General features: G+C 37.6%; 1 protein-coding gene across 1 annotated transcript; it reads left to right on the forward strand.

Annotated features, from left to right (window-relative positions):
• Positions 1-3,511: 3,511 nt before the first annotated feature.
• Positions 3,512-8,282, forward strand: bloc1s5 (biogenesis of lysosomal organelles complex-1, subunit 5, muted). Its single transcript, XM_022680125.2, has 5 exons — positions 3,512-3,780; positions 5,680-5,762; positions 5,925-6,054; positions 7,420-7,478; positions 7,723-8,282. Exons 1-5 carry the CDS (start codon positions 3,762-3,764, stop codon positions 7,894-7,896), a joined length of 465 nt encoding a protein of 154 aa, XP_022535846.1. The 5' UTR covers positions 3,512-3,761; the 3' UTR covers positions 7,897-8,282.
• The last annotated feature ends 18,684 nt before the right edge of the window (positions 8,283-26,966 follow it).

A 26,966-nucleotide genomic window follows, 5' to 3' on the forward strand; every position in this document is an offset into this window, starting at 1 on the left:
GTGACCCTAATATTATACAAAGATCCTCAGTTTTGTCTACTGAAAACCAGCCAGTAAGAAAAAAAACTTTTTAGGAGGTAGATTACTAGGCTGAATGGCAATATATAGTATTATTTATAGTCTGTAGCATAATAGTCCAGTATAAAAAGTCTGTGTTTGTTGGTAATGGCTATAGTTAGAACCTATACAGGGATTAGTCTGTTTAGGAGGCTTGTGAGGTTATCTGGCTCAGCAGAAGCGTGAATTGCACATGCAGGTGCACTATGGTGGTATTTCAACTTCATTGCACTTACAATGTTCTTAGGATGCAAGCGCATTTGTTAAACTAGTTATTTAGGTAGAGCAAATAAGCGTTAAATTAGTTTAGTATAAATATGACAATAACAGTGTTGATAGCTAACACAAATAGCTAATTTTCTGTGTAAATTATTCCTGGGAGAAAATGTACATTTTCACAATGTAGACAGATTAACAAAATTACTTTAGTTACTTACTAGTATTACTTTTTTATAAAGTAAACAAAGTCACTGTAATGTAACTAATTGTATATTAACTTATTAAACCACAACTCAAAGAGAATAATTATTTGTAAGCCTACAATACCTACAATACCAAGATACTGTTAGCACAGTTAATACCCTTAGAAGCAATTTCTTTGGGTATTTAGTTGAGAGAACAACTTTTTTACTTCTAAGTTACTCTTCCATCTATGCCAGCTTACATCAGAAATGCTTTGGACTCCAATATTGCACTGACGTTGAATATTATTTGTAAATGAAAATTGGGTTGACATCTAAAGGTTTAAGTTACATATCTGTCAAAACACAAAATTTGTGTTTAGATCAAGCTACCCCTGAGTATTGTTAATTGAAAATTTTAATTTAAAAGTGAAATGTGGTTGAGACAAGTTATAAGGACATTAAATTTGAACTTACTTTTCAAAAATATGTTTTTTTTTACTTTAACATTCAACCATTTGCCATTTGTAGATACATCTTTAAAAAAAAAAAAACATTTCAACAACAACAAAAATTCATTTTCTCACTTTTCAACCAAAATGGAACTAACAGGTCTGACGTTTACTCAACATCTTTTTAATTAGAGAGGGTCCAATGTTAAATTTGTGTTTAATTTTGGTTATTTCAAGTATACTTACAATTTACAACTATAACATTATACCAACATCTAATAAGAGGTGAAAAGTCACCTTGTATAAACATGTAGTATTAGAGTGGGAGTTTGATCATTATACCTCACAACTAAATATTGGCATTTTACTTCAATATGTTGGTTCGTGACATTCTAAAAAGGTTTGATTTTAGTTAATTAACATTACTACTTGAATATATTTACCCTAGACCTCACTACCCGACATCACTACCTACATTACAGCAACATGTTGTGGACGTTGGTGTACAACTTGCGTGAATATAAAACTTTTGGCTTGAATTTTGTAATAAACAAAACTACCAGTTTGTGTTCTTTGGCACAGTGCAACACTTCGGAGCAGAGTTTAAATATGTTTTCTATTATAAACGGTAGGTTTTATTAGGTGTTGCACTTTCTACAGCATGTACATCTACCACAGCTTCACTCTAAAAATCTGCATGGGCGCAGATTTTCACAATAAACCTATTAAGTAACAACTAACCCATCAACACCTGTGTTTAACTGCAACATACAACAATAATTTATGCCTTATTATTGGGACAAAAGCAGAATCCTACACAGGAGTCGACTGTTGCAGACAGTTGCTGCTGTCGTGTATATAATTGTATTAGTTTCTTACCCACCACCAGTGGAGTGTTTGAAGCTGAAGCTGAGAAGAGTCGGGTTTCTCTCAATGGCTGATCCTCTGACTCCACCTTGTGGCTGCATTTAGAACCAGTCTTTTCTAATGCCCCCGTTGAAAAACTTGGCATAACTTTTTTTTATATCCCAAAACTTAATAAACCATTAAATCAAATAAAATGTGAAGATAAAACACAGTATCATTAGCAAATCACTTTACTTTATAATGTAAAACATTTTTTGCAGATCTGGTTACAATAAATAACTACACATTTGATAAAATGCAGTGTCATATTAGAGTTTTTTGGATACTCATAATACACTGCCTGGTCAAAAACAAGTTGCCACCTGGATTTAGTAAGTAAATATGTGGGGTTGATGCTGAATTTTGTCAGGTCTAGGTTAAGCAACAGTATGTGATGAAAGAATGAAGTCTGACTATCTTAATATACTGAATATAGACCAGGTTATTCCATCAATGGATTTTTCTTCCCTGATGATACAGGCATAGATGACAAGATGACAGTGTCAGGATTCATGGGGCTGGAATAGTGAAAGAGTGGTTCAGGGAGCATGAGATCATCATTTTCACACATGGATTGTTCACCACAGTTCAGATCTTAACCTTACTGAGAATCTTTGGGATGTGCTGGATGGAGAAGGCTTTGTGCAGCAGTCAGACTCTACCATCATCTATGCTGCAAGATCTTGGTGAAAAATTAATGCAACACTGGACTGAAATAAATCTTGTGACATTGCAGAATCGTATTGAAACAATGCCACAGCGCATGCATGCCACAGTCAAAGCTAAAGATGGGTCTTTATGGGTAATTATGGGGATTAAGAATACATTTAATTAATTATGGTCAAATAAAATGTTTCAAATGCAATCGCTTAGTGTAATAAGTATAATTTACAGATTGGTGTGCCATTTAGTTATTTTATTGTTTAATTGCATTGCAACAAATATTGCTGTTTCCTTTAAGCATATCAAGATATGAGGGTTTTTTGAACCCTAGTGTGTAGAAGCAGAAACTCTCTAGAGAGGAAAATACCCATTTCAGAATATTTTCAGGGTTTGTTAATTCACCAGACGGCGCTCCTTAGTGAGTCCAAAATGAATTGGTTCATATGGAGCAAATGAACAATGAGTTTCTAAATGTTTGATTATTTTCAGTATCATATATCATCTGTAAAGCTTTTAAAAAACGGTTACAAGGCCTTTAAACATGCTTTAGCTGCTCCTGTTCTGTTTCTTTAATAACTACATAACACAGTTCTGTATTTTTACTTTTAGTACTCGAGTAGTACATTTTACAATAAACTACTTAAGCAATACTTAAGCAAAACACACTTATAGTATCTCTGTTGTCAAAAAAAAACTTTTTACTGTAAAAAAAAAATGGAAACATACAGGCAATGTTTTTGTGTTTTTATGAAAGATTTCACAAAATATTTCTGCTTTCTAAATTAAAGGAATGTACTGACAAAATAGTTATGTGTATTTTTAATTTGGTGTTTTAGCTGTTAGGCTCCATTCGCTTCCATTTATTAAGGACTTACTCTCTGGCTCCCTCTAGCTGTAAGCAGTAATTTACTGATATAACAGGGAGATAGATAGGAAATGGACAGGCTCCATATTAACCAGCTCTGGTAGTAGTAGTGGTTCCCCATGTGACTGAAGCCAGACTCAACACAACTAATGCGGACTTTTATTGTGAAATAAATTTGAAGCAGTTCATGTAGCCCAGACAGGAGGATACAAATTATATCAGTGCTCTTCTGAAATGTAGCTGTCTGAGTTAACAGTAAATATTACCTGATGTGACGATTATAAAGACACGTGCCACACGAAGTAACCTGGAGCAGATGATTTAGGTTCGGGTTGTCGTGGAGTTACTGGATTTTAAGGCAATAAGGGAGTTTTTTGCACAAAAAACACACAGAGAGGGTGGTGACGTCTCGTGACCATGGACAAAATAGCAAAAGGTAGGTAGTTAGTGTAACACACTGAAAATAAAAGGACTAACAAAGCGCCTGTATGGTAATATATCCCCAGCTAGGTTTTGATCTTTTATAATGAAATGTAATTATTTAACTTACCTAAGAAATTACCCATATATGAAGCTTAGTTCCATCAGCAAGCCTGGAAAGTGTATTTCCTACTATTTCTAGTGGAACAGTCTTATTATTGTTGGAAAGAAAACATTGTTTTTCCCTAACTGGTACAATCGAGCTCTTGTACATTTTGTGGTAATTGTAATGAAAATCTAAACCTTAATTTAATTGTAATGTGGTCGTTTGAAAGGAATAAAATGTTTATTATTTCTCCTATGTGGCTTTTAATTATTTTTTTACCTCAAAGACAGACATAACCTGTCCTTTAAATAAATAATAATAATAAAAAATAAATGTCTTGAATTTTTTTTTAACTGCAAAGTTCTACACAGTAGTATGACAAAGTTTGGGCATGATTTTCCTTTATAAATGATTGGTTGTTTTTTATCAGCAATCTTAGCAAAATATATCATATAGCAGATGAACACAGTAATACTTAAGAAGTGAAATTAAGTTTATAGGATTTACAGAAAGTGTGCAATAATTCTTCAAACTAAATTTTGGCACCGCAGCAAAACTTACCTCAGTATTTAGTAGATCATTATTTCACTATTTCACTTTGATCATTATTTTCACTTTGTGCCTTGTGCTCAGAAAAGGCTTTCTCTGCATTGCTCTCCCATACAGCCTCTCCCTATGTCAAGTATTTTTTAGACAAAAGTAAAAGTACTTAAATCACTAAAACTACAAGGGTGCCCGTATGTCCCTGCCTAATTTTGTTTAAATAATTATTGCACACTTTCTGTAAGTCCTATAAACTTAATTTCACTTCTCAAATATGATATCACTGTGTTCATCTGTTATATGATATATTTATATTTGAAATTGCTGATCTGAAAATCATGAAAATTATCATGTTACCCAACATTTTTGATGGTCTTTGAGATTGCACTTGAGGGTAATTTCAAAGCTCTTAAATGTTTTGGATTGAGTTTTCTTGCCATAGTATGGATTAAACATTACTCAAATTCACTGTATACCAACTCTACCTCTTCACAATTTACTGATGCTCTCAAACATATTAAGAGACAAGAAATTTAAGTAATTACCTCTTGACAAGTTCAGCACAGCTGTTAACTGAATAACGTTGACTGAGAAAATGCCAAGATATGCAAAGCTGTCATCTAAACAAAAACTGTCTACTTTGAAGAATCTGAAAGACAAAATGTTTTCTGGTTTAACAATTTTTTGGTTACTAAATAATTCCTTGTGTCTTTCTACATAGTTTGGATGACTTTAGTGTTAATCTGCAGTGCAAATTTTTAAAATAAAGTAAAAACACTGGATTTTTGGTCTGTTCAAACTTTTGACTTGTACTGTATATTTTAATGTTAGTAATGTTTATGAATTAAACATGTAGAACCATAACACTGAATTAACAAAAATTGGTGTGAACACAAATAAATTCTGACATCAGTCATTAATGTTTAGAGTTGAAATTAAATGAACAATGATTTAACATACTTTTGTAATCTGGGCAGTATAACCATCTCGACCCTGCCGGTCATGTGGCTTGGTCTTGCTGGTCATGTGACCAGCGTGACCGAGCTGCTGCTTGACCATGAAGAATAAGCTGGACGACAAGCATGACCAGCATGCCCAGTGCATGACCAAAATCAAGAAAGGGTTAACCCCGACACCAGCATAGGCTATAAGCTTTCCTCCATTCTGGATTCTGATGAAGCGTTTTGTTAGGTCTCTTTTAGACACATTTGTTAAAGTTAATTATTTGTGCTTTCTGAGTTTAACGCTGTTCTTTTTCATCCACAGATGTTGGTGATATCCAGTCTAGACTGCTGGACCACAGACCTGTCCTACAGGGGGAGATCAGATACTTTGTTAGAGAATTTGAGGTGAGATCATTATTTCTGCTCATTTATCTAAAGGTTTAACACTGAAAGCTTAATGTGTGCGCTGAGTTAAGAGTTTTACAATTTATTTAGGTGTGCATTTAATCTGTGTGAGTAGTCTAACCTCCTCCATTCACTTAAAGTTAATGATGTTTTTCTCTACAGGAGAAAAGGGCATTTAGGGAGTGCCGTCTGCTGGAAAACCTAAACAAGATGGCGACTGAGACCAATGAACAAATACTGCCCAAATGCACAGAGAGCATGCAGAACAACTTATGTGACATACTGACCAGATGTACGTACAGTGTTGTTTATTTGTTAACATTCTTATACCTCAACATCAGTGAATGTGTTTGGGATGACAAATCTTTCAAGCGAATAGGAGCTGTGATTTTACGAGGACATGTTAAGTAATTTACAAAAAAGGTTCTATATTACATTAACACTTCTAGTTGTACAAGCGCAGAGAGAGAGAGTGTGTCACTTCATAATTTTTTGTGGAAAGAAAAAGATGCTGTTCACAATTGTTCAATATATGTGTGTGTGTGTGTGTGGTCTATAACAAAACAAAGAATTTACATGAGGCTAAAACGAGTCACTAACAGCTGAATTATAGAACATAACTCACGTACATGTGTTGCTTAGTTAAGTAAGCTAATCACACGTACACACGAGAAACATTAGCTAGGTCTTTCTAATTAAAGAAATGCAATTAACAATAAATTCACACACAAATATTCAGGAGTCATTAACTACTTACTTGTAGAACAGTTACCAGTACGCAAACCAACTCAAATGCAGCAAGTGGTGCAGCAAATATGGTGGTCAGTCTCTAATTGCTGCTGCACTCTGTTTGAACAGGTATAATCCAGTACTACAACTTCACAGTGCCTCCAGCTGGTGTGGTGCAGAGTGACAGCAAACAAAACTTTAAACCTTCTCACACAATAGTTTCTTATTCAGAGTGTTTTCTGTCTTTTTAATTGAATTTTTAGAACACATTTATCTTTGGGGACAGATATGCATGCTCCTGGTATTTTAATCTTAGTGTCTTAATGAGGTAGAGTCACCTGAAAAAATTGTTTTCTCAGCATCTTGAAGGAGTTTCTGGAGGCGCTGAATAATAGTTGCTGCTTTTCCTTCACACTGTGAAGCTCCAGCTCATCCCAATTAAATCACCTCAAATCACCACCTCAGGTCATCAGGTTTAGGTCAGGGTATTGTGGTGGACAAACACGTCCATATGTGTCTCTTCATAATTGTCATGTACTTTTAATATTAAATATTAATGTACAATGTATAAAATAAATGATAATAAAGAACAACATTATATGAGAAGGTCTGTCTGAACCTTTGACTGGTACCGTAAATTTATAATTAGATTTTTAGATTTCAGTCCTGTAAAAGATAAATATTATTCTGACAATTCTTGATAATTTTGTATATAACAGTTTGAAAATTTGTCCAACCTAATTAAGATTTTGTTTGTTTGTTTTTTTAGTTGTTTACTCCTGCTTATATATATATATATATATATATATATATATATATATATATATATATATATATATATATATATATATAGTTAAGTTAAAGTGCAAGTTAAAACGAACATATTGCTCTTTTCGTAATTCTAAAATGTATACTTTCTCTTGTGTAGTGGAAGCGGCCAATCATATGACACAAAGAATCCAGCAGAGGGAGCTAGAAGCCCAGAATGTAAGTTTGAACACTACTTGTTTTGGCTTTGGTTTTTGGTGAAAATGCATTTGCTCTACAATGGATAACTGAAATAAAATCTGAATAACTCTGTTAACTGCTACTCAGTAGTCTCCATTGGATTCTTTAAGATAAAAACATGGAATTAGTATTTTTAATTTTTATTTCAGCACTGCAACAGCAAATGCAAACTTACCTTAAATACTGTTCTTACCCAAACATGCTCTGTGTTGTGTGTATGTAGAGCCCACAGCTGCAGGTGTGTATGGAGAGGCGTAGGGAGGACTGGGAGGAGTTCCTGAAGCAGCAGGTTCAGCTGAAGGAGGAGGTGGATGAGGAGCATCTTAAAGCCGTAGGCAGACTCAGCACTCAGTACAGCGAGATGAAGAAAGATCTCACAAAGCACTCCCACTTCTGACATCTTCCTTGTGTGTCCCAGTTAATATACTGTGCAGCATTTCAGAATTTCTGCAAGGTATATGATTCTCCTCTTATTCTGATGATGACCTCTGACATGAGGATGACGCAGGATTGGAGCTGTGTAGAAATAGTAGTGTCAGGGGACTTTTATGTGTATGATGTGGGACTGTGCAAAAGCCTACGCCTTTTGGGAAGTTGAATTCATCTCCTCTCTGATTAAGCTGCACCTCCCTGTGGACCCTGAATTTAATTTGCTCAATGATGATTCAGGATGCTACATCATGGGAGGATCCTGGGAAATATAGCTTGCTGGATTAACTGCAAGGCATCGCCCAATGTTGATAACCCTCAAAACCTATACTAAAATCTATACTTGCTCCATTCCCAGTTGGAAATTGTTTATTTGGAAAAGTTACTGTATTGTTGTATGCAAGAATTACCAATGCAACCCATTGAACTTTTCATACATTAAATATAAAATGTGTAATATTCACAAAAAATAGCTGAAATACAAATATTAGGAAAAAAAATGCTCTTTCACTTCAGAAACGTCCCACATTTATTTATTGTTATTTAAAAAAAACATGGATATATCAATACAGTATATAGATGAAAAATCCAACATTTTGTATATAGATAAAATAATCTGATAGATAGACAGACAGACACTTTAATTTATCCCGAAGGAAATTTAGGCATTTAGCAGCAACAACACAATACAATAAGAATAGAAGAAAAAAAAAAAAAATATATATATATATATATATATATATATATATATATATATATATATATATATATATATATGTGTGTATATATGTGTGTATGTATGTATGTATGTATATATATATTCAATAAAATTCAATAAAATTCAATAATTCAATAAAACAACAGTGTCACAGTTAAATGGCCTAAATGGGCCTTTTGGAAAGCTCAGCTGAGCAAATTTTTTTCCAGGTAACGAGTTCTGTGATTAGTCTAACGAGTAGGACAGGTGCGGTGAACACCTGATTTGCTTTCTGCACAAAAAATGCATTCAAAGAATTTCATGATTGCACTATTTCAAATTATTCTAATTCGTTGACCAGCACCTGTATATATATTAGGGTATAAAAACATTCTAGCAGTGCAGTAGATTTTGCTAATGGTCATTAAATAATTAACAGCAAATTGCAAGGTGACTGATGTGCCATATAAATATAAATATAACAAGAGGGTGTGGAGAATGTGGACTTGTCACACCACAAGTATGTGAAATGGTGTCAGGATATATATTATTAGCAGCGTAACACAGACTAAAAAACATCAGCAATATGTTTAGCCCTGTTGGAGTTTAACATATTGGAACTGGAATTAATTGCTGATTTTCAAACCAGTTTACAATAATTGCTGTTACCAAATTCACAATCCACAACTAGGTTACACTGTATTCTGCATATGCATTTACCTCCTAAAACAGGGACTTTTAATATGTTGCCTTAAGGCAGCATTATGCAGTTAGATCACAAGGCAATCATGCTAAAGCAGTGGTTCTTGATGTTTTTCAGGGATATGAAAACAGGAACCCACAAGATCCTAAAAAGTGGGCGTTTGTGGTTTATGCTTTGAGACTATGGAACAGTCTGCCACCCAATTTTCACCAAGCCACTTCAATCTTGGTTTTTAAATCAGGTCTAAAAACGGACTTTTACAAACTGGCATTTAAATAGAAAGAGACTGTGGTAATAGTAGATGTTTTATTCAGTTTATTGTGTTTATTTGTTTTATTATTCATGAATAGTTTTATTTGATTTTCCATGTTTAGCACATTGGTCAGTGCAAGTTGTTAAAAAGAGTGCTTTATCAACACATCTTGCTTACGTGTAAAGTTGGTTGTGTGAAATTTGGTGTGAAATAACAACCTTTACCAGTCATAATATAAAACCCAAGTCCAAAGCCAATGGCGAAATGATTATTTCTTCATCCTTCAGAGGGAGGCTCTAATTATATGGTGCAATGCCTTTTCTGTCTGGTATGAAAACTATCGTAAAACCATCAGCTTAAGACTTACCGGCTTTAACATTCCACATCAGACAAGTAAACTCTGAGAAACTGCACCTGTAGTGAAGCTCTTTGCTTAATATTAAAATGTTTTAGAACCAGTTATACTCAAATGGGATTATGTGCATATCATGAGTCAGTGTTCATTTTTAATTTTACGGTTAGTTATTTTAGTTGTAAGTCTACAGTCCTCCTTTCTGATCAGAGACTGACTGACTGCTGGTTTGGGGGGGCAGGTTCTCATTTGCACATCAGCAAACAAGTGGGCTGTGTGTTTCTGTCAGTGTGTACATTTATGAATGTTTATGTTTGAAGCTTTTTTAAGGCAGTCAGAAGTGTAGTATGTGATCCGGTTGGTCATCTTTCTAATGAGGAATGACAGCGGAAACGAAGCGTTCTTTCACCAACAAGGAGGCTTTCATCTTCTACCGTTTACTCTCAAAGCGTGCTAGGCTGCACATCGTCCATGGAAAGGTCAAAAATGAAGTCACTGGATGAACTAATCCTGAGTGCGTGATTACCACCCTTTCACCTATATTTCAGACCGTCCAATGTTAACTCCAAGTCAGGAAATTTTCTAAGCAAACGTGGCGGGAAGTTTGCTTTTACTCACCATGGTCTTGAATGTCATGATAAAATAAGGCTTTTGTGGTTTATTTGAACAGTTTTTTTTTCTGTGTCAGGATGAGTGTACAACCTATAAAAAAGTTGCACCCATAAGGAATTAACTGACAGGAATGGAACTGGGTGGGTGGGTTTGACATCATGAGACATGCAAATGCTAAGCAGTGCATGGAACGTAAGCATGATCATGACTGACTATATAAGGTCTTCTCATTGCACATGATTTCCATTCTTACTCTTGCTGTTGTGTTGGTAGCATCCTTTGCCAGTGAAGTATCAGTCATGACTACAGACATTTAGAGAGCCGCCATGCTCTCCATGAGTCATCCTGTTTCATCCTTCCAGCACCATTGGCAGACGGCTGCATGACACGGGACTAAATGCATGCAAATCATTACAACTTCCTTAACACCATGTGAGCATCGCCAAAGACTGCAGTGATTTCGGAGTGACTCAGAATGACAGCAAGTAATCCTCAGTAAAAAGTGTTGCTTTTGTCTTGCTCAAGAAACCATAAGATCTGTTTTCCCTCCACAGGTTGTGCAAGACTTCCTGCAACCATTCATCAGAGGTCAATTACCAACCTCAGGCTGTTGGCTGATTATATTTGATTGGTGGACTATGTTTAATTTAGCAGTGACCTTCTGCCAGGTTTCAAAAGATACAGAACACCTGTCAGGCATGCTGAGAGATACAGTACCTCTCTTGGAAGGACTTTCCTGGGATCAAGTTGTAATGAAGCAAACCCAACAGAGGGGTCAGCCTGCGTGCAGCAGTGACTGGGTTTCTGAAGTGGTTCCCAACAGAGGCTGCATCACTTCTGCTCGCTGACCCTGGAGGGAGGCTCCTTCGGATGTAGTGTTTGGTTCAGGAAACGGTGCTTTGCGCCACTATTTCCTGTCTGTGCCTCTCAAGACTGACCGTCCAGCAAGATGGGAGCAGAGTGTGCCTGTTGCCGGGGAATTTTATCAGACCAGGGCCTGCCTCGCCAGCGCTCCAGGAACCCAAGCTTGTCTGAGTTTTTTTCTTTTCTGGCCTCCTCTCTATCAGTGTTGCAGAGGTCTTCCTGTTTTGGAGGGAGTGCAGTGATCCAGGTCAGAAGCCGGACTAGCCTGCCAACATAAATCGTGAAGGAGAAATGCAGTAAGAGCTGATCTGACAGAGGAATGCACGGAGATCAGACGTCCAATCTACATCCCTGCTTGCTCCACCTTCCTCCGAACAAAGGAACATCCATCCACAGCACTCCAAAGGAGAACAGCATGTCACAGCATTTTTAAGCACACTGTATCCATGTACAGACCACAAATTGTCTTAAATGAAAGATTTAATGAGGAATGTCCAATCTAGGTATGATAGATATCAGGTTGACTGGCAGGCAATGTTCCCCTAATGAGTTCAGAATTAAACGTTATTGGCCAAGTATTCTTGTACATTTATACTGTACAAGGTATTTGTCTGTTGCACACCTACAATTACATGCCCACTTAAAGCTCTTGGGATTGCACTATTCAAATAAATCACCATCTAGACAACTTTGACACCCAGACCTGCATAAGTTGTAAGGTGTTATCTTGTGAGTGACTGTTTGGACAGTTTGCAGGAGGCTTGCTAGCAGGTGCCAGACTGATGAGACATTCATTTTTGTTTGTGCATTTAATATTCCTCTATCCTTAATGTCACATGTGTACCAAGAATACGTCATAGAAGGCATTACCACCCACAGTGGACAGTGCAGTGTGTGGTAATGATTGTGACCAGTGACATCTAGGTAGAACTGTCCGTGTAAAAAGAAAATTGGCTGGCAAAAATCACACATACATATCCCGCAGGTCATTGCAGTATTCTTTAATCTCTGTGGGACATGGCAAGCATTATGAGATATGGTACATCTCATGCCCCCGTTAGCCTCTCTGTGCCAGCACTTGGATTGTATTGGAATGTCCAAGACATAGTACAATGGGAAAGTCCTAGAGTTTAGATTCTTTGCCCAAGCCCGACCCAATGCCTGAACCGAACTTGGGCTGGGTTGAGCTGAGATCTTCCTTCACTTTTCTCCGGCCAGGTTGGGTCGGGCTCAAGAAAATGGTCTGTGATGTAGGCATCTGTTTTTTAATGATATTTTTATTTTATATAAAGCTGTGGCATGATTATCACAATATAGCAAAGTAATAAAGTTAGAATGTTAAAATTACGCAGCTCTGGGCGCACATATTAGCTCCTCCACTAGTCCGCATTACACACCTGACTTTAAGCACTGTGAGTAGATGTTCTTAATAAACATTTTTTTTAATAATTGGTCTATGCTTCTTCAGTATTGCAGTGTTAATTAACATCATTCTGAACAGATTTTGCTCATTCAAACAACCCGAAAATGTTTGTAAAAAGCTCAGTTTTAAAGCTCTACTTCGTAAACAAATATTGGGTTTAAATCGGGCTCTAGAAAGTCCACGCAATCATCAACAATGTCTATTGGACACTTAAAACGCTGCATATTCCAACACCATTGATTCAAACTCTTGTACGTAAGTGCTAATGTTATTGGGAGGTGTTGTCACTTTGCCACGGTCTGGAAGAAGTCTCAGTCACCTAAATCTGAGAGGATATTGGTTTGGATGGCAAAGAACCACCAAGGCACATGCCTGCCATAATCTGGAAGCTACTGGAACACCAGTGTCACTGTCTACAGTCAAATGAGTTTTACATCACCAATGACTGAAAGGCTTCTGTCCAAAAAACAATCCCCTGCTTCCAAATTGACACCGTCAATATTTGACTAAAGTTTGCAGCCAACTAAAGGGATCAAAAAAAGTCCTCTGGAGGAAAGTTGTATAAGTAGACAAAATGTATGTAAAGAGTTTCAAAGATTCATTCATGAATAATGTTATATTTGAATACAAATGAAATCTTTTGTCTGTACTATCCATTCATTTATTTGTAATTGTGCATGTTCTGTAAATACTGACAGACAAACAGGGCAATTCCACTGGAAATTGCGGGAGTAGTATTGAGAAGAGTTAATGCAAGAAAACTTGTACTGCCATATGGACTCGATGAAAAAGAAACTCTGGCATAGGAGAAACTTGTGATGGAACATTTTCACACAATTTACACCATTCACACCCTTTCCTCTTTGGTCTTTTCTGTAGTAAATATACTATCATGGCCTTTTTCACCATTGACTTGTTGTTTCTGGATCTTTTGGCCCTGAAGTGAATTCTGGATGTACAAATAAACATTAAAGCTTAGGTCAAACAAATATTTTAAAAATGTATGCTGTTGCTAAGCCATTGATTCATTCACGATGAGTGTCTATAAATATAAACTTCTAGTTCTACTTCTATAAGTGGTTGCAAGAGCTCTTTTTTTTTTGCTTAAGCCTATGGTTTTAAACTTCCCGATAATGATATGGATAACTAATCCTAATATCCATGACCTGAAATGGTAATCCTGTGCCCGTTCAGCTGTTTCCTCTATTCTGCTAAGTTCCACGACTCCTGGCTTGTTACTTTTACCACCATAATCTTTTTTTCTGAAGGGAAGACCAAATGTCAGTTTGACCTGGCTGCACAACAGTAGTAAAAAATCATTTCCACACTGGTAGCTATAAATGATGGAATAAAACATGCACCTGAAAGGCATGATCTCCCAGGATTTTGTAAATGAGATAAAAAGGGCAAGAGTAATAATATGGAAAGTAGGCCTAATGTCCAAGAACTGAAATTGGTATTCCTGGCTGCTCAGCTGCTTCTCTTGTGTTGAGTCCCATGACTCTTTGCTTGCTACTTTTACCACGTTTATCCTTCTCTGATGTGAAGAACAAAGGCCAGCTGCTGCAGTGTTCTTAGGGCCCAGCTGCATGCTGCTCTTGCTTTTCTCTTACGTTCAGGAACAATAAAGTCTCCCTCCAGCTCAGCGAAGCCTCTGGAAACCCGGCAGAGGCCCTTGGCACTGCCTAGCATGCACTTTTCAACCCGCTAAATTAAAACGGCATTCATCATCTTAGCGAACGAGGGAGGTGAGGCAGTGGGGGTTTGCACACGGAGGGGTGACTAGGGGACTATCCTATTATTCACCACAAAGCATAAGTAGCCAGAGTATTAATTTCCACAGCTATTCATTACAAGCGCTTTGAGTTTGCTCCCTGTGCCAATTGTTCTCTGTCTATTGTGTCTCTTTATAACCATCATGCTCCGTTATTACCCCGCACAAATGAAAACAGCGGCGAGCACTTGGGTGTGCTACCCAGTTAATAAGGCCGTCTTACTGCTCCACGGGGGCCGGGCAGATGGGTCTTGAGTGCACAGTAAAACAGGTGGTAATATGAATTCTTTGGCACTGGCAAATGTTCCCCCTGAGATCCAGCTAAAGGAGAGAAGGGGGGGATCTGCCTGAGCTTTGCCAGCCGACCGTACAGCAAGTGAAGAATTCAGTTCCTTTTTCCTCACTTCTAGAGCACAATCATTTTACTTTTATTAGCCGTAACATTATAATCATATGCCTAATATTGTGTGGATTGTGTCTCCACAAGTCCTCTGAAGGCATCCCATGGTATTTGGCACCAAGACTAACATTAGCAGTAGATCCATTATGTTGTGTAGGTACGATATTGAGCTGGGGCTGCTATAAGCATCAATGAGTCTCAGGCACCCATGATGACCCTGTCACAAGTCAGATCATCAGCTGTCTGTTCTTTGGGCACTTTTGTAAGGTAAACTGACTATTGCATATCAGGAACCCACAACACCTGCCTGATGTTTTTGGAGATGTTCTGACCCATCTCTTTCAGTTAAGTTCTTGTCAAAGAGTCTCAGATTCTTAAGGGAACAATCAGTAGTAAATGTGGGTGAGTGTGTGAAATGGCTACAGGAGTCCAATTTCCAAACACTGGAGACTAGAGAAGCTCAGGTGGGTTGCCAGAGTGACACACAGTTAGAAAGCGATGCAAGTCTGATACTGTAGCTAATCAGTAAATATACACGTTTACAGTGTCCAATTTCCCCTCACTTTTACAATAGTGGTGGTGGTAAATTACCCAGCTATGGTTAGTGAACCTTACTGAAGCTCAGTGATTACATGTTCAGCAGAAAAATAGTGAGCTCGCCCGTTTCCATGGCTAAAGCAAACTGTTTGTGTGCTGTTGTCTATACGTGGCAGCCCTGTATATGGAGATGGGACTGGGGGAATGGTGGTTGGCAGGTTCAGAGGCTAAATCCCACACAGATTACCGTAACTTACAAGACAATTTAAATAAGAAAATACTGGCTGAAGCTCTGCTGTCAAGAGCTGCAAGTGCTAAAATGTAACGTTTTTTTTTTTTTATATCTGATGATCCATCCTGATCATGTTATGAGTTACTACAAAAAAGATCCTTATGGTCCTTTAAGCCTGTCCTTTTTTCTTGCTTGAACATATCAACTTCCATTACTGGCTGTTAACTTGCTGCTTAATATATACACTCATTGTCATACACAGGAATGAGTGTCTGTTGTTTTGTTTTAGTGTTATGGCTGTTCAGTGCAGGCAAAAAATGTATATAAAAATCTATTTTATTTATGCAAGAATATTAAATATTGGTCAGTTATGTTTTTTCATTCATGAATGGTCATTTCATTCATTTGGGGTCACAACATTGGTCTCACTGGTGTTAGTTACATAAGTAGGACATAACATCAGTGACTGTCTTGTACAAATTTAAGATTAATACCAGTAACACCAAGAAGTTATTTGCCACGTAATGAACAAAATCCAACATAAATCTAAGATATAAAATGAGTTAGTATGGACTCACCTTCTCATACCTTAAGATGCTTAATCTTTAAGGAACCACAACCCTAGTTAACAGCTAACTGCTATTTTCCATGTGTACTGCTGCTATATAACAAAAAAAAGAAAGAAAGAAATCATACGGGAAATGTGTTTTAATCTGAGGTCAACTGTGTGAATTGGTGTAGTATCCACTTTTGGAAATGTGCATAGTAGTTCAAGCATTTCTTCTTTCAGTCTTGTAACATTTTAACATTGTTGTTTCCTACTCTGAATAGAGCAGGTGTGTCCAAAGGTGTGTTCCTTTTTTGGAGTGGTCCGCGAGATATTTTAGAAATAAAATGAAAGTTGGTCTGCTATTAAGCATGTTTTTATAATGTGAGATTCAAAGTTTGAATGCTAGGTGTCAGAAAACGGGCCAAAGAGTATAAAGCGGCGAGAGTGCTCAGTCGTAGCACAGAAAACGGGCCAAAGAGTCTAAACGCGGAGAGAGTGTTAGGTTGTAGTGCAGAAAACTGGTCAAAGAGTCTAAAAGCAGCAAGAGTGCGCAGTTGTAGCACAGAAAACGGGCCAAAAAACCTAAAAGTGTTTGTTTAATTTATCAGGAATCAGTTGCCGTAATGAAGGAGTATAATATTAAGAGACATTATGAAATTAATTAGTTTCATAATGAAAAAATTTAGTTTACATAACACTGTCAAAGATGGGTAAAGATAGTAACGCAAGTAAAATGGTGTGTTAATGATAGTAATCAAGAAAATGTCTTGTTATGAGTAGTATATTTAATTATTTGTTTTATTACAGAATGGCCCTAGACTGCACATATATTTCTACTTCTGGCCCCCAACAAAAAAAGTTTGGACACCCCTGAAATAGAGAATGACCCATCTTCTGACACTTCTGATCTTTCAAGCAAAAGCTCAAAAAAGGATAAGAACAAAAAAGAAGAATAACAAACTTGTTTTCACCTAAAGGGGTTTTAAATATAATCACCAACAGTTGAGTGACCATCTGTAAATCATTTGGTGACCTAGCTGACCTCTCTATCTCACTCCGTCTATGACCTGTCCAGTTTGGTAGAGCCGTGTGTTTGGAGGGGGTAGGTATTTTTCACTAGTCCAGACAGGACCCTTCACCCCTACCGTGGCAAGTCCAGAAGAACGCAGATAAGGGTAGTATCAACAACCTGCTTCCTCAGTCAGTCAATCACTCTCCAAACAATGGATGGCTGAGCTGGAGAGAATGCCCTGTCACTGCAGGCTCGCCACTGCATGTTGTCGTGTCTAGTGGAATGTCTGGACCATGTGCCAGCAGCACCTCTACATATTTTTCCATTTTCCCCGTTCCTGCAGACACAGCCTGTAGATAATCTATTTTTTCTTTTTTTTGTAGTGTTATCATCAAATTTACAATCTATGATTTCATAAAAACAACTCTGCTTTTAAAACGCTGAGGAGGGATTTGCAGGAATGTTACTTTGCTCTAAATGCAAGAACCAACTGCCAGAGATAAAAGAAAGCTTTAAATACTCAACATTCCTGTATTTACATTCACTATAAACATTGGAATCAGATTTCCAGAATCAGTACAAGATGGTCTGGATATGTTTAAAAAAATTCATAGAGTTTCTTAGGTTAAAAAAAAAAGAAAAACTCAGTAGGCTGAAATGTTGTCATCCCTCACTAAAAAGGAAAGGGGGGATAATATAATACATTTTAACACATCTTTATATATATATATATATATATATATATATATATATACATATATTATGACTGTGTACATTCACTGCAGACATTGCATTTAGTAGAGTATCTATCTATAATACAGTATCTTTATTTGCTTTCTTTTACACCATTTATTGCAGGTAAATGTCAGGACATTTAAAATATGACATTTATTTCTGAAGACAGAAATTTTAAGCTGAAAGGAATTACGTTGACGAAACAAAAAATGAAATATTTTAGGTTCATACTATCTGTTATGAAACAAAAGTCAACGCTAATGTCAGAAACTCTGCATTTTTACTTTATTTGCCTTCTCCATACTGTCCCGACTCTTTTTTATTTGTCTCTGTAGCTGATTTGCACATTCTTTAAAAAGATCATCTTTCAGACCCATATTTCCACCATGTTAAGCATCTTACCAACTGGTGCTATAAAACTGATTAAGAGATGCTCTTCTTTAGCTGAATTCACTGATTCTAATACACCATTCAGTAACAGCCTTAAGTAAGCTACCATATATGTCAAATTTAATTTAGTACATTTACTGCTCTATGAGGAACCTATCATTTTTAACAGCTTGATATAAGGCAGTCTGTCAATAGTGAGATTAATTTACCTTTCTCTTAACTTTGAATTTGGTGCCAGTGTCAGCATTAAATTCGCACTGCATCGTTAAACTTCGTATTTTCTCTACTTTGTCAGAAACAGGAAAGCTTTTTGATTGGTCAAAGATCATGGGAAAGCCATCATCTGTGTACATTTTGCTGGTTATTTACTGTCGGGATACAGATTTAAGGCAGTAAGTCAAGCAACAGAGCTATTATAAAAGCAAAAAATAAAAATGATTCAAGGTCTAGTGCCTGTTCAGTGGAAAGTCACAAAAACACCATGGCAACCAACACATCACTTCCTGTCTGCGGTCAGGGCCAATCCTATAGGTCATCAGCATGAGACTCAAAGCATATATTCCACTGATCTCTCCTTTCCAACACACATTATACATTATGTTAAGGATCTTTTGGGACGGCGTCCCAGACTGGCTCTGCTTTTAATGTTTTTTGGTCATGTTTTTTATGTACATCTTTTTTCCTCTCTTACCACCACTCCTTTCAGCATAATACTGAAGTTATAAATAATAGCTAATGCTCACACAGGGTTGGGGCTCTGCCGCGTTTCCATGGGATTTCTTTCTGCACTGCGGTGCTTTTCCTTTGAAAGTTTTATTTCGGGGCAGACAGCTGTGACCAGGTGTTTTGGGCTCTCCTCAAGGGCCAAGCATCTAGCCAGTATTTTCTGAACCTAATAGCCCATAGAGGACACAGTCCTCCAAATGTAATAAATCAATCAGTCTGGTTTTGCGAGTGTGTCAGCACTCACTCAGCTGGCTGCTTTTGCTGTCGTATCATTGTTCCTCTACATTAAAAAGCAATGATGGAACCAGCAAGAAATGATATGTGTCTTATTGTATGGTATGGGTTTTTGCTTGCTTCTGTGTTTGTCAGCGTCCAGATCTTTGCCTTTATGGAAGGTGAATGCTTGTCAGAGCTTCTTTTCTTCTCTAACATGTTCTGTGTGTGTGTGTGTGTGATGTATAAAATACTAGAGATGCAGACTCTAGTAAAAATACAAGCGCTTTTAAAAAAAAAAGTGACTTGAGTAGAAGTTGAAAAAATAAAGTATTCAACATTTTTGTACTTAAGTATTGCAGGTAGTTTATTGTAAAATGCAATACTAAAACACAAAAAGTGAAAGTACAGATCCCCTTATGCGATTCCTAGTTACCTTTAGGTGTAGATATTTCAGAGGTCAACACACCTTTGGAACTTGGGCTGCCCATGTAAAGCTGTTCAGTGATTGCATATCACTGTCATTTTAAAAAAAAATATATAGAGGCTGGCTTCAGTGACTCCCAAAAAAATCCCATCCCAGCTTTCTCCTTATCAGTAGTATTGTCAATGGGTAAAGGTATGGATGGGCAATTAAAACATATATATTAGAATGTTGAAAGCTCAATCAATCAATCTACACTTTCTACGAAGCTGGTAGAATATTGGCTTTCCTTTAGAAAAAAATATCAGAAGAAGCTCTTTTTTAAGTGTGTGTGTGTTTCTTCAAAGGAAATTGTGTTGGAAGCTCCATGCTAAACTGTGGGGTTTTCCAGGGAAAGCCTAATGTAATTCCAGATCCATATTCTGATACTCTGCCCTGAACTTTCCTGTCTGCTGAGGCTATACTGTAATGACTTTCCCTGATGCTGGATGCCTGTGCAATGCAGGAGCAGATACAAGAAGCATGCATGCATCTTACAGTGATAGTTTGGCAAAAGAAATATTTTGCTAATACTGTTGCAAAGCCACAAGCCAAGACCAGTTTAGTGTCTTATGTCCTTATTGTCCTTTAAACCAACTAGCATTACACAACATGCCTGTCTCAATGATAATTGTGTCGATTAATTGTCGATTAAAACCCCCACCTCCAGCAGCCTGGACTGTGGGCATAAGGCAGATTTTTTTAAAATCAGATTTAAGTCACTTTCATATTATGTGGTCCTAAATTGGATACGTATAAATGAATGTAAATGGTCAAATCTGAATTTATGTGTATTTTTGCTTTTACGCATGCGCTACGTGCTTGGTACAGCTATAGCTGCAAAAACAGCAAAAGCAAACCGCCTGCCCTTTTTTCTCCTCCGCGACCTGAGCATATACCTCAGAACAGATGTTTTCTCTCCACTCGAGCAAAAGATGCTCCACATATGAGCTGCTAACGCATCCATTTCCCTTTATAAAGCTACAAGTTTTCTCTCAAATATGAGCTTTTTTGTTGTTGGTGAGCATGTGAGACGTTTCAGGGACAGATTTGTTCACACTACACACAGATACAGGTCAATTACATTTGTGAATCTGAACCGTCAAGATCTGAGCAAACTCCCTCAGAGCTAATGGAGGAAGAAAACTTGTGAGGAACCAAGTCTCAAATGTACCTGTACTATCAAGGCTAGATTCTGGCCTCAGGAGAAATCCAGATTCATTGGACCAGGCAGTTTTTTCCCCAAATCTTCAGTTGTCTATTGCAGCCTCAGCTTTCTGTTCTTGGATAACAGATAGAAAACCCAACATGGTTTTCTGCTGTTGTAGCTCAGAGTGTTCTGAGTTACTGTAGCCTTTTTGTTAGCTCCAACCAGTCTGGCCATTCTCTGTTGACTTCTGTCAACAACAAGTTTTTCCCCCACAATCATCCCACATATGAGATAATATTTTTCCTGATCCCTTATAGCTAGAACTGTCAGTAACACCTGAACTGTCAGTAACACCATATCTGTTTGATTCTACTAGTATGCAATGCACTGTTGCCACAAGATTGATAATTATGTTGTTTTGACCTGTGTAGAACATCCAGGAGGCACAGCAGGCTCCACTGTGAATTGTCAATTAAATTACTGAATTAGCCACACATTGGCTCAATCAGACTTTGCTCTAGGGTGCTGGCATGATAAAGTGAAAGTAATGTAATTTACACTGAACATTTCTGGTCACACAAACAGCTGCTCTGGAGAATTTCTGCAAAATTTGTGCATGTGTAGAAGGCACGTTGGATAATTGCGTAAATGTGTAGGTGTACAGGTCTTCTTAATAAATTGCTTGGTGAGTGTATTTGGCAAATGGTCCAATGCAGCTGCTGCCCTGATGCTTTAGGACATCTTTGTGCACCTTGTTAGTGTGAGAAATACAACTGAAGTTAATGCATTGTTAAATCTGGCTAAAGAATAGAGGCTTTAGGCTGTAATAGACCTGATGACCTGCACCATCTTGCAGGCTGATGTAACGTCTGCTGGATCTGTCGCTTATGACTAACACAGCAACGAAGACATTTGTCTGTCGCCTGTCAACAGTGCAAGAGGCAATTTTTAATGGATGTCTTTGCATCTCACAGCTATGGTCCTTAAAGAGCCACACAAATTTATTGGTGTTAATGTCATTACTTTTTTGCCCTTATGAAACACTGACACTGCTGTGGTTTTTGAAATCTGTGTTACATTGTCTTAAAAAAGGGGCCTTAAAAAGTATTAATCTCTGCCTCATGTGCACAAATAAACATCACAAAGTGAGGCATGCATTTCATATGTCCAGCAATTTAAAAAAAGGGTAATTTATATAAAAAAAAAACACAAAGAGTTTAAGGGTAAAAAGATTAAAACAAAAATAATTTCTTTTTGCAAAAGTTATGTTACCATGAAGAGTAAACCGAAAAGACGATACACTGATCTAAAGTTATTAAGTTAAATTGGAAACATTCTTTTCAACAATTTTAAGCAAGCATAAATTTAGAGCGATAAAAAAAAAACAAGCATCATGCATGAGTTTGGGCACCGCAAGAAATGTGAGTTCTCCAGCTTTTTCCCAAGCTCTATGACTCTTATTAACTTGGGAGAAGACTTAAACTTTATAAATAATTTTGGAGCATTTTTGTTGTTTAATTCATCATTTATTTTAGTCACAATCTAAAGTACAAGCACCAGGTTCACATTAAATTAAAATGAATACATAAAGTTTTGTCCAACAGTGGTATATAGTAGCTACTGTAGGGTTGTAGCTTATTCTTTTTGGTCTGCCATGCATTAGAATTTGCCTATTTATTTCTACATAAACTGCTGTAAACCAGTGCATTCAGTCAGTCGGAGCTGAATTAATGTTGGAAGCACCAGTGTAGGAGATCCAGGGCCTCTGGGAGACTGGAAGATCAAAGCTGAAGAAAGAGCTGGACTGGAGCTGAGGCTGACTGCACCTGCTGCTTCCCTCTGGCCAAAGAAAACACATTATTCCACCAGTACAGCCACTTAATGGCCTCTGTGGTGACCCTGTGAACAGTGAGGCATGGCAAGACTGTCCCATTGACTGCTCCTTAGAGGGAAAAGAAGCTAGAAACACTAGCAGGCACACACACACACACACACACACACACACAGACTAAACTATTGCTTAACTGGCTTACTTACTGGATCTATAAGGATGGTTCACCTGAAGGTTCTATATATATCTTTAAAAGGTTGTTCACTCTAACTCATTACATTATGATCTTTACTGATGCAAAAAGGGTCAATATTTCCTACTTCAATTATGCATTTCAATTATTTATTTAGCTATTTTCATGAAAATATCAAGCAATTTAATCATCTCCAAGAACGTCCCCTTTAAGAAATCAGTGACAGCACAACCTTTACAGTGTTTTCCTTTCAAAGGACTGAAGACACTTACTGCATTATTTAGCAATTAATAATATAGATTTTACCTAATATTTCCCAAATATCTATACAACAGAACAATGTCACCATGAGCAGTTTTTGCTATTCTGTGCACTCTGAAATCTTATTAAATCAAATGTTTGTCACAAAGCAGGTTTACAGGACAGAGAATCAGACAAAACACTACAATACACTACAAAACATACAGGAGGAAGAAAATTTGGGAGGACCAAGACTCAAATGTAAGAGGGGACCATCCTACCACAGTCTAACAACCTTTTAATGAATTTTAGTCATTATACATCCACACAGGTCTAATATATTCAGTTTTATAACAGCACCAGCTATGAAAGCAGTTAGAGTTCATATAAATTTGGATGTGATCTGTAGTGGAGAGTCAGCAGCTAGTCCGAGGCATGTTGCAAGAACTGAATGCTGGGCAGCTAAACTGTGGTGGGTAATGGGAAGGCTGACTTTCAGAAACTTCTATCAGTCCGGCTGAACAGGGGACAGGAGAGCCTGAGGGTCTAACATCCATTGGTATCGGGCTGCACTGGTGGGCAGTCAAGAACTCGGAGGAAGCAGAAAGATGGAATTGGTTTTAACTGGATTAATGTAAAACAGAAAATATGAAACATTATCAGTGTGGCTAATGACTGGCTAATTTGATAATTTGTCAAAAAAAAAAAATATATATATATATATTACGTTTGTTTGTTTTTTTTCCCCCATTTTCTCCCCAATTTACACGGCCAATTACCCAACCCACTCACTAGGACTCCTCCTATCACTAGTAATGCCCCAACACACCTATTCTTTTCGAGCTGATGCAGTATTGCCGAGCAGCCGGCGCGCTTGAAGGAAAGCGCAGCGGCTCGGATCCGGTACATCAGCTCACAGACGCCCTGTGCTGCGGACATCACCCTGGGAGTGATGTGGGGAGAGAGCGCCATCTACCCACCTGGGGGGGAGCTGGACCATTCGGCACCCCTATTTTACGGTTTTTACACTATATTCTGATACTGGCTCTTCTTCCATGACATTACTCAAATAACCTTTTTAAGCAGCTTAACTTTTTACATTGTATGTGGGAACTCTTTAAACTTTAAAAAAGGTTCTTTACACATGAACATCTGAGAATGACCTTTAAAGAACCATTTTAGAACATGGCATTTCTTCATCACCTTCATTTTAAGAACTGTACACTTAGGGAAACATACCTTTAACAAACATACATCTCAATACATTACATTAAAATATACATACATTTGCTCAAACTGCCCCCTACCACACACACACAAACACACACTACTGAATGTACACCTGTTCCAGGCTGTGTACAGCAATACTCTCCATCTTTGAACCTGCAGTGTGCATTGAGGAGCCGTTATGGTTGGACAGCCATCAAAACGGAACAGAACAAATCATCTCTAAGAAAAACACTGTGCATCTGTTTGGAGACTTGGCCCCCTCAGTCTGGCGGAGTCCCACCGCCTTCAGCCAAGCAGGGTCATTTTCCATGAGAGTAGTAAGTGACAACATCTGTAATTTCTTTTCAAGGGGAAAATAAAAACAAACCTTGATGCACTGTAGGTCTGCTTAAGTGCCTTGCAACATGTTCAACCAGCATCAAAGAGAGGAGGAGCTCTACGTTTACCAAAACTTAATGTCAGTGGGCAGCTTTGACTTACTTAACCTGGATAAAACTGTTCACTTTTTTATGAGAAGCCTTTAGCCAGATGTTTTTTGGTTTACCTTCTTTAACAAAACAGTTTAGAACTCAACGAGCAGCTGGAAAAAACCTGGGTGCTTGTTTAATTGATTATTACTAAATTAACTGAAGTAAACATATTGTGAATACACCTGTACAGAACAGAGCACGAGGTCACAAGGCCTGGCTAAGTAGACACAGGTATCGAAACCCATAAAAATGTGTGAGCAACAGTGGTAGCTTAGGGAACATACAGTAAGTATCAAACTCATAACCCTGTAATGAATAACCTAGTGCTCTAACCTTTAAGGGTCCAACAGTGGCCGACTCTGTTATCAACATTAGCAGCTTTGCAGATGCAAGCATCAAATCCATAACTCTGTAATCAATAACCCAATTCTCTGACCACTAAGGTAGTTTAGATGACATAGATTTGAACCACATTACCACATTTGTGATCACCAGTGGCAGCTTAGGAGACATAGGTATTAAACTTATAACCCTGTGTTTAAAAGTGGCAGCTTAGAGGACAAATGTATCACATCCATTACCAAGTGATCAACGGTGGCAGCTTAACAGACACTTAAATCAAACCCACAATCCTGTATTCTATAGCCCAGGGCTCTAACCCCAAAGGCATCAACAGTGATCATTTAAGGAACATGGGTATCAAACCCTTAACTCTGCGCTTAAAAGGGGCAGCTTAAGAACATAGGTATCAAACCCATAACCATGAAGAGTGATAAACAGTGGCAGCTAAAGCACAAATGTATCAAACCAATTACCATGTGATTACCAGTGGCAGCTTAAAATATATAGGTATCAAACTTACAACCCTGTGTTTAACAGTGGCAGCTTAAAAGACAAAAGTATTACAACCATTACCATGTGGTCACCAGTGGCAGCTTAGAAGATATAGGTATCAATCTTACAACCCTGTGTTTAAAAGTGGCAGCTTAAAGGACAAAAGTATCACAATCATTACCATGTGATCAACAGTAGCATCTTAACAGACACTTGCATCAAACCCACAATCCTGTAATCTATAGCCCAGGGCTCTAACCCCAAAGGTATCAACAATGGTGGATTAAAGAACATGGGTATTAAACACATTTAATCAAAAGTGGAAGCTTAGGAACATAGGTATCAAACCCATATCCAAGAAACAGTGATAAACAGTGGCGGCAAAAGGACAAAGGTATCAACCCTTTACCACGTGAATCACCAATGGTAGCTTAACAGACACATATGAATCAAACCCACAACCCTGTGATCAATAACCCAGTGCTTATCAAAATATGCATTAAATAAATGCATTAAATATTCCATGGTTGGAAAATTAGGTCATATAAAGCTGATGTTTACTACATTTTGTTGTCTGCATAGTCCGCACAGCCTCCATTGCAATCTTTTGAGACCATACTTACAGACAGATAGATCTTCTTTCTGAAGAAGCTCCTTCACATCACTCAACTTTTCTTGCATTTGATGGACTTGTTTTGCTCTAATGACTCACATTCTGTGCCAGCAAGGGGTAGCCATCTTCCATGGCAGATTCCCTGACATGGACCCCTGTTGCCAAAGCTCTTGTAATTGTGAAGTGCTAATGGCTATAGTGAGTGAAACTGGGCATGTTTGTTGTAGCTGTAGAGCCAAAGCAAAATGTGGACATACTTAAGTACCTCAGAGTCTCAGAGCAGCAGAGGGGTTTTGAGTTTTATTCCTGATTCACACATATCTGACATGTTGATATTGGAGCAGAGAGTGAATCTGATCTGGAAGTGCTGAAGTAAAGGAGTGAAGTCACCAGCATTCAACAGCATGTGGTAGAAAAGCAAAAGAAGAGAGGTGGACACCAACATTGGTGCCTGAGGGCTGCCATACATACCCCTCTTTGAAGTATGGGCCTGTATGTGTTTAGACTTGCAATGTCTTTTCAAGACAAGTTTCTGCTAGTT

This window comes from Astyanax mexicanus, chromosome 1, assembly GCF_023375975.1.
Source record: "Astyanax mexicanus isolate ESR-SI-001 chromosome 1, AstMex3_surface, whole genome shotgun sequence".
In the NCBI taxonomy this organism is placed as follows: Eukaryota; Metazoa; Chordata; class Actinopteri; order Characiformes; family Acestrorhamphidae; genus Astyanax; species Astyanax mexicanus.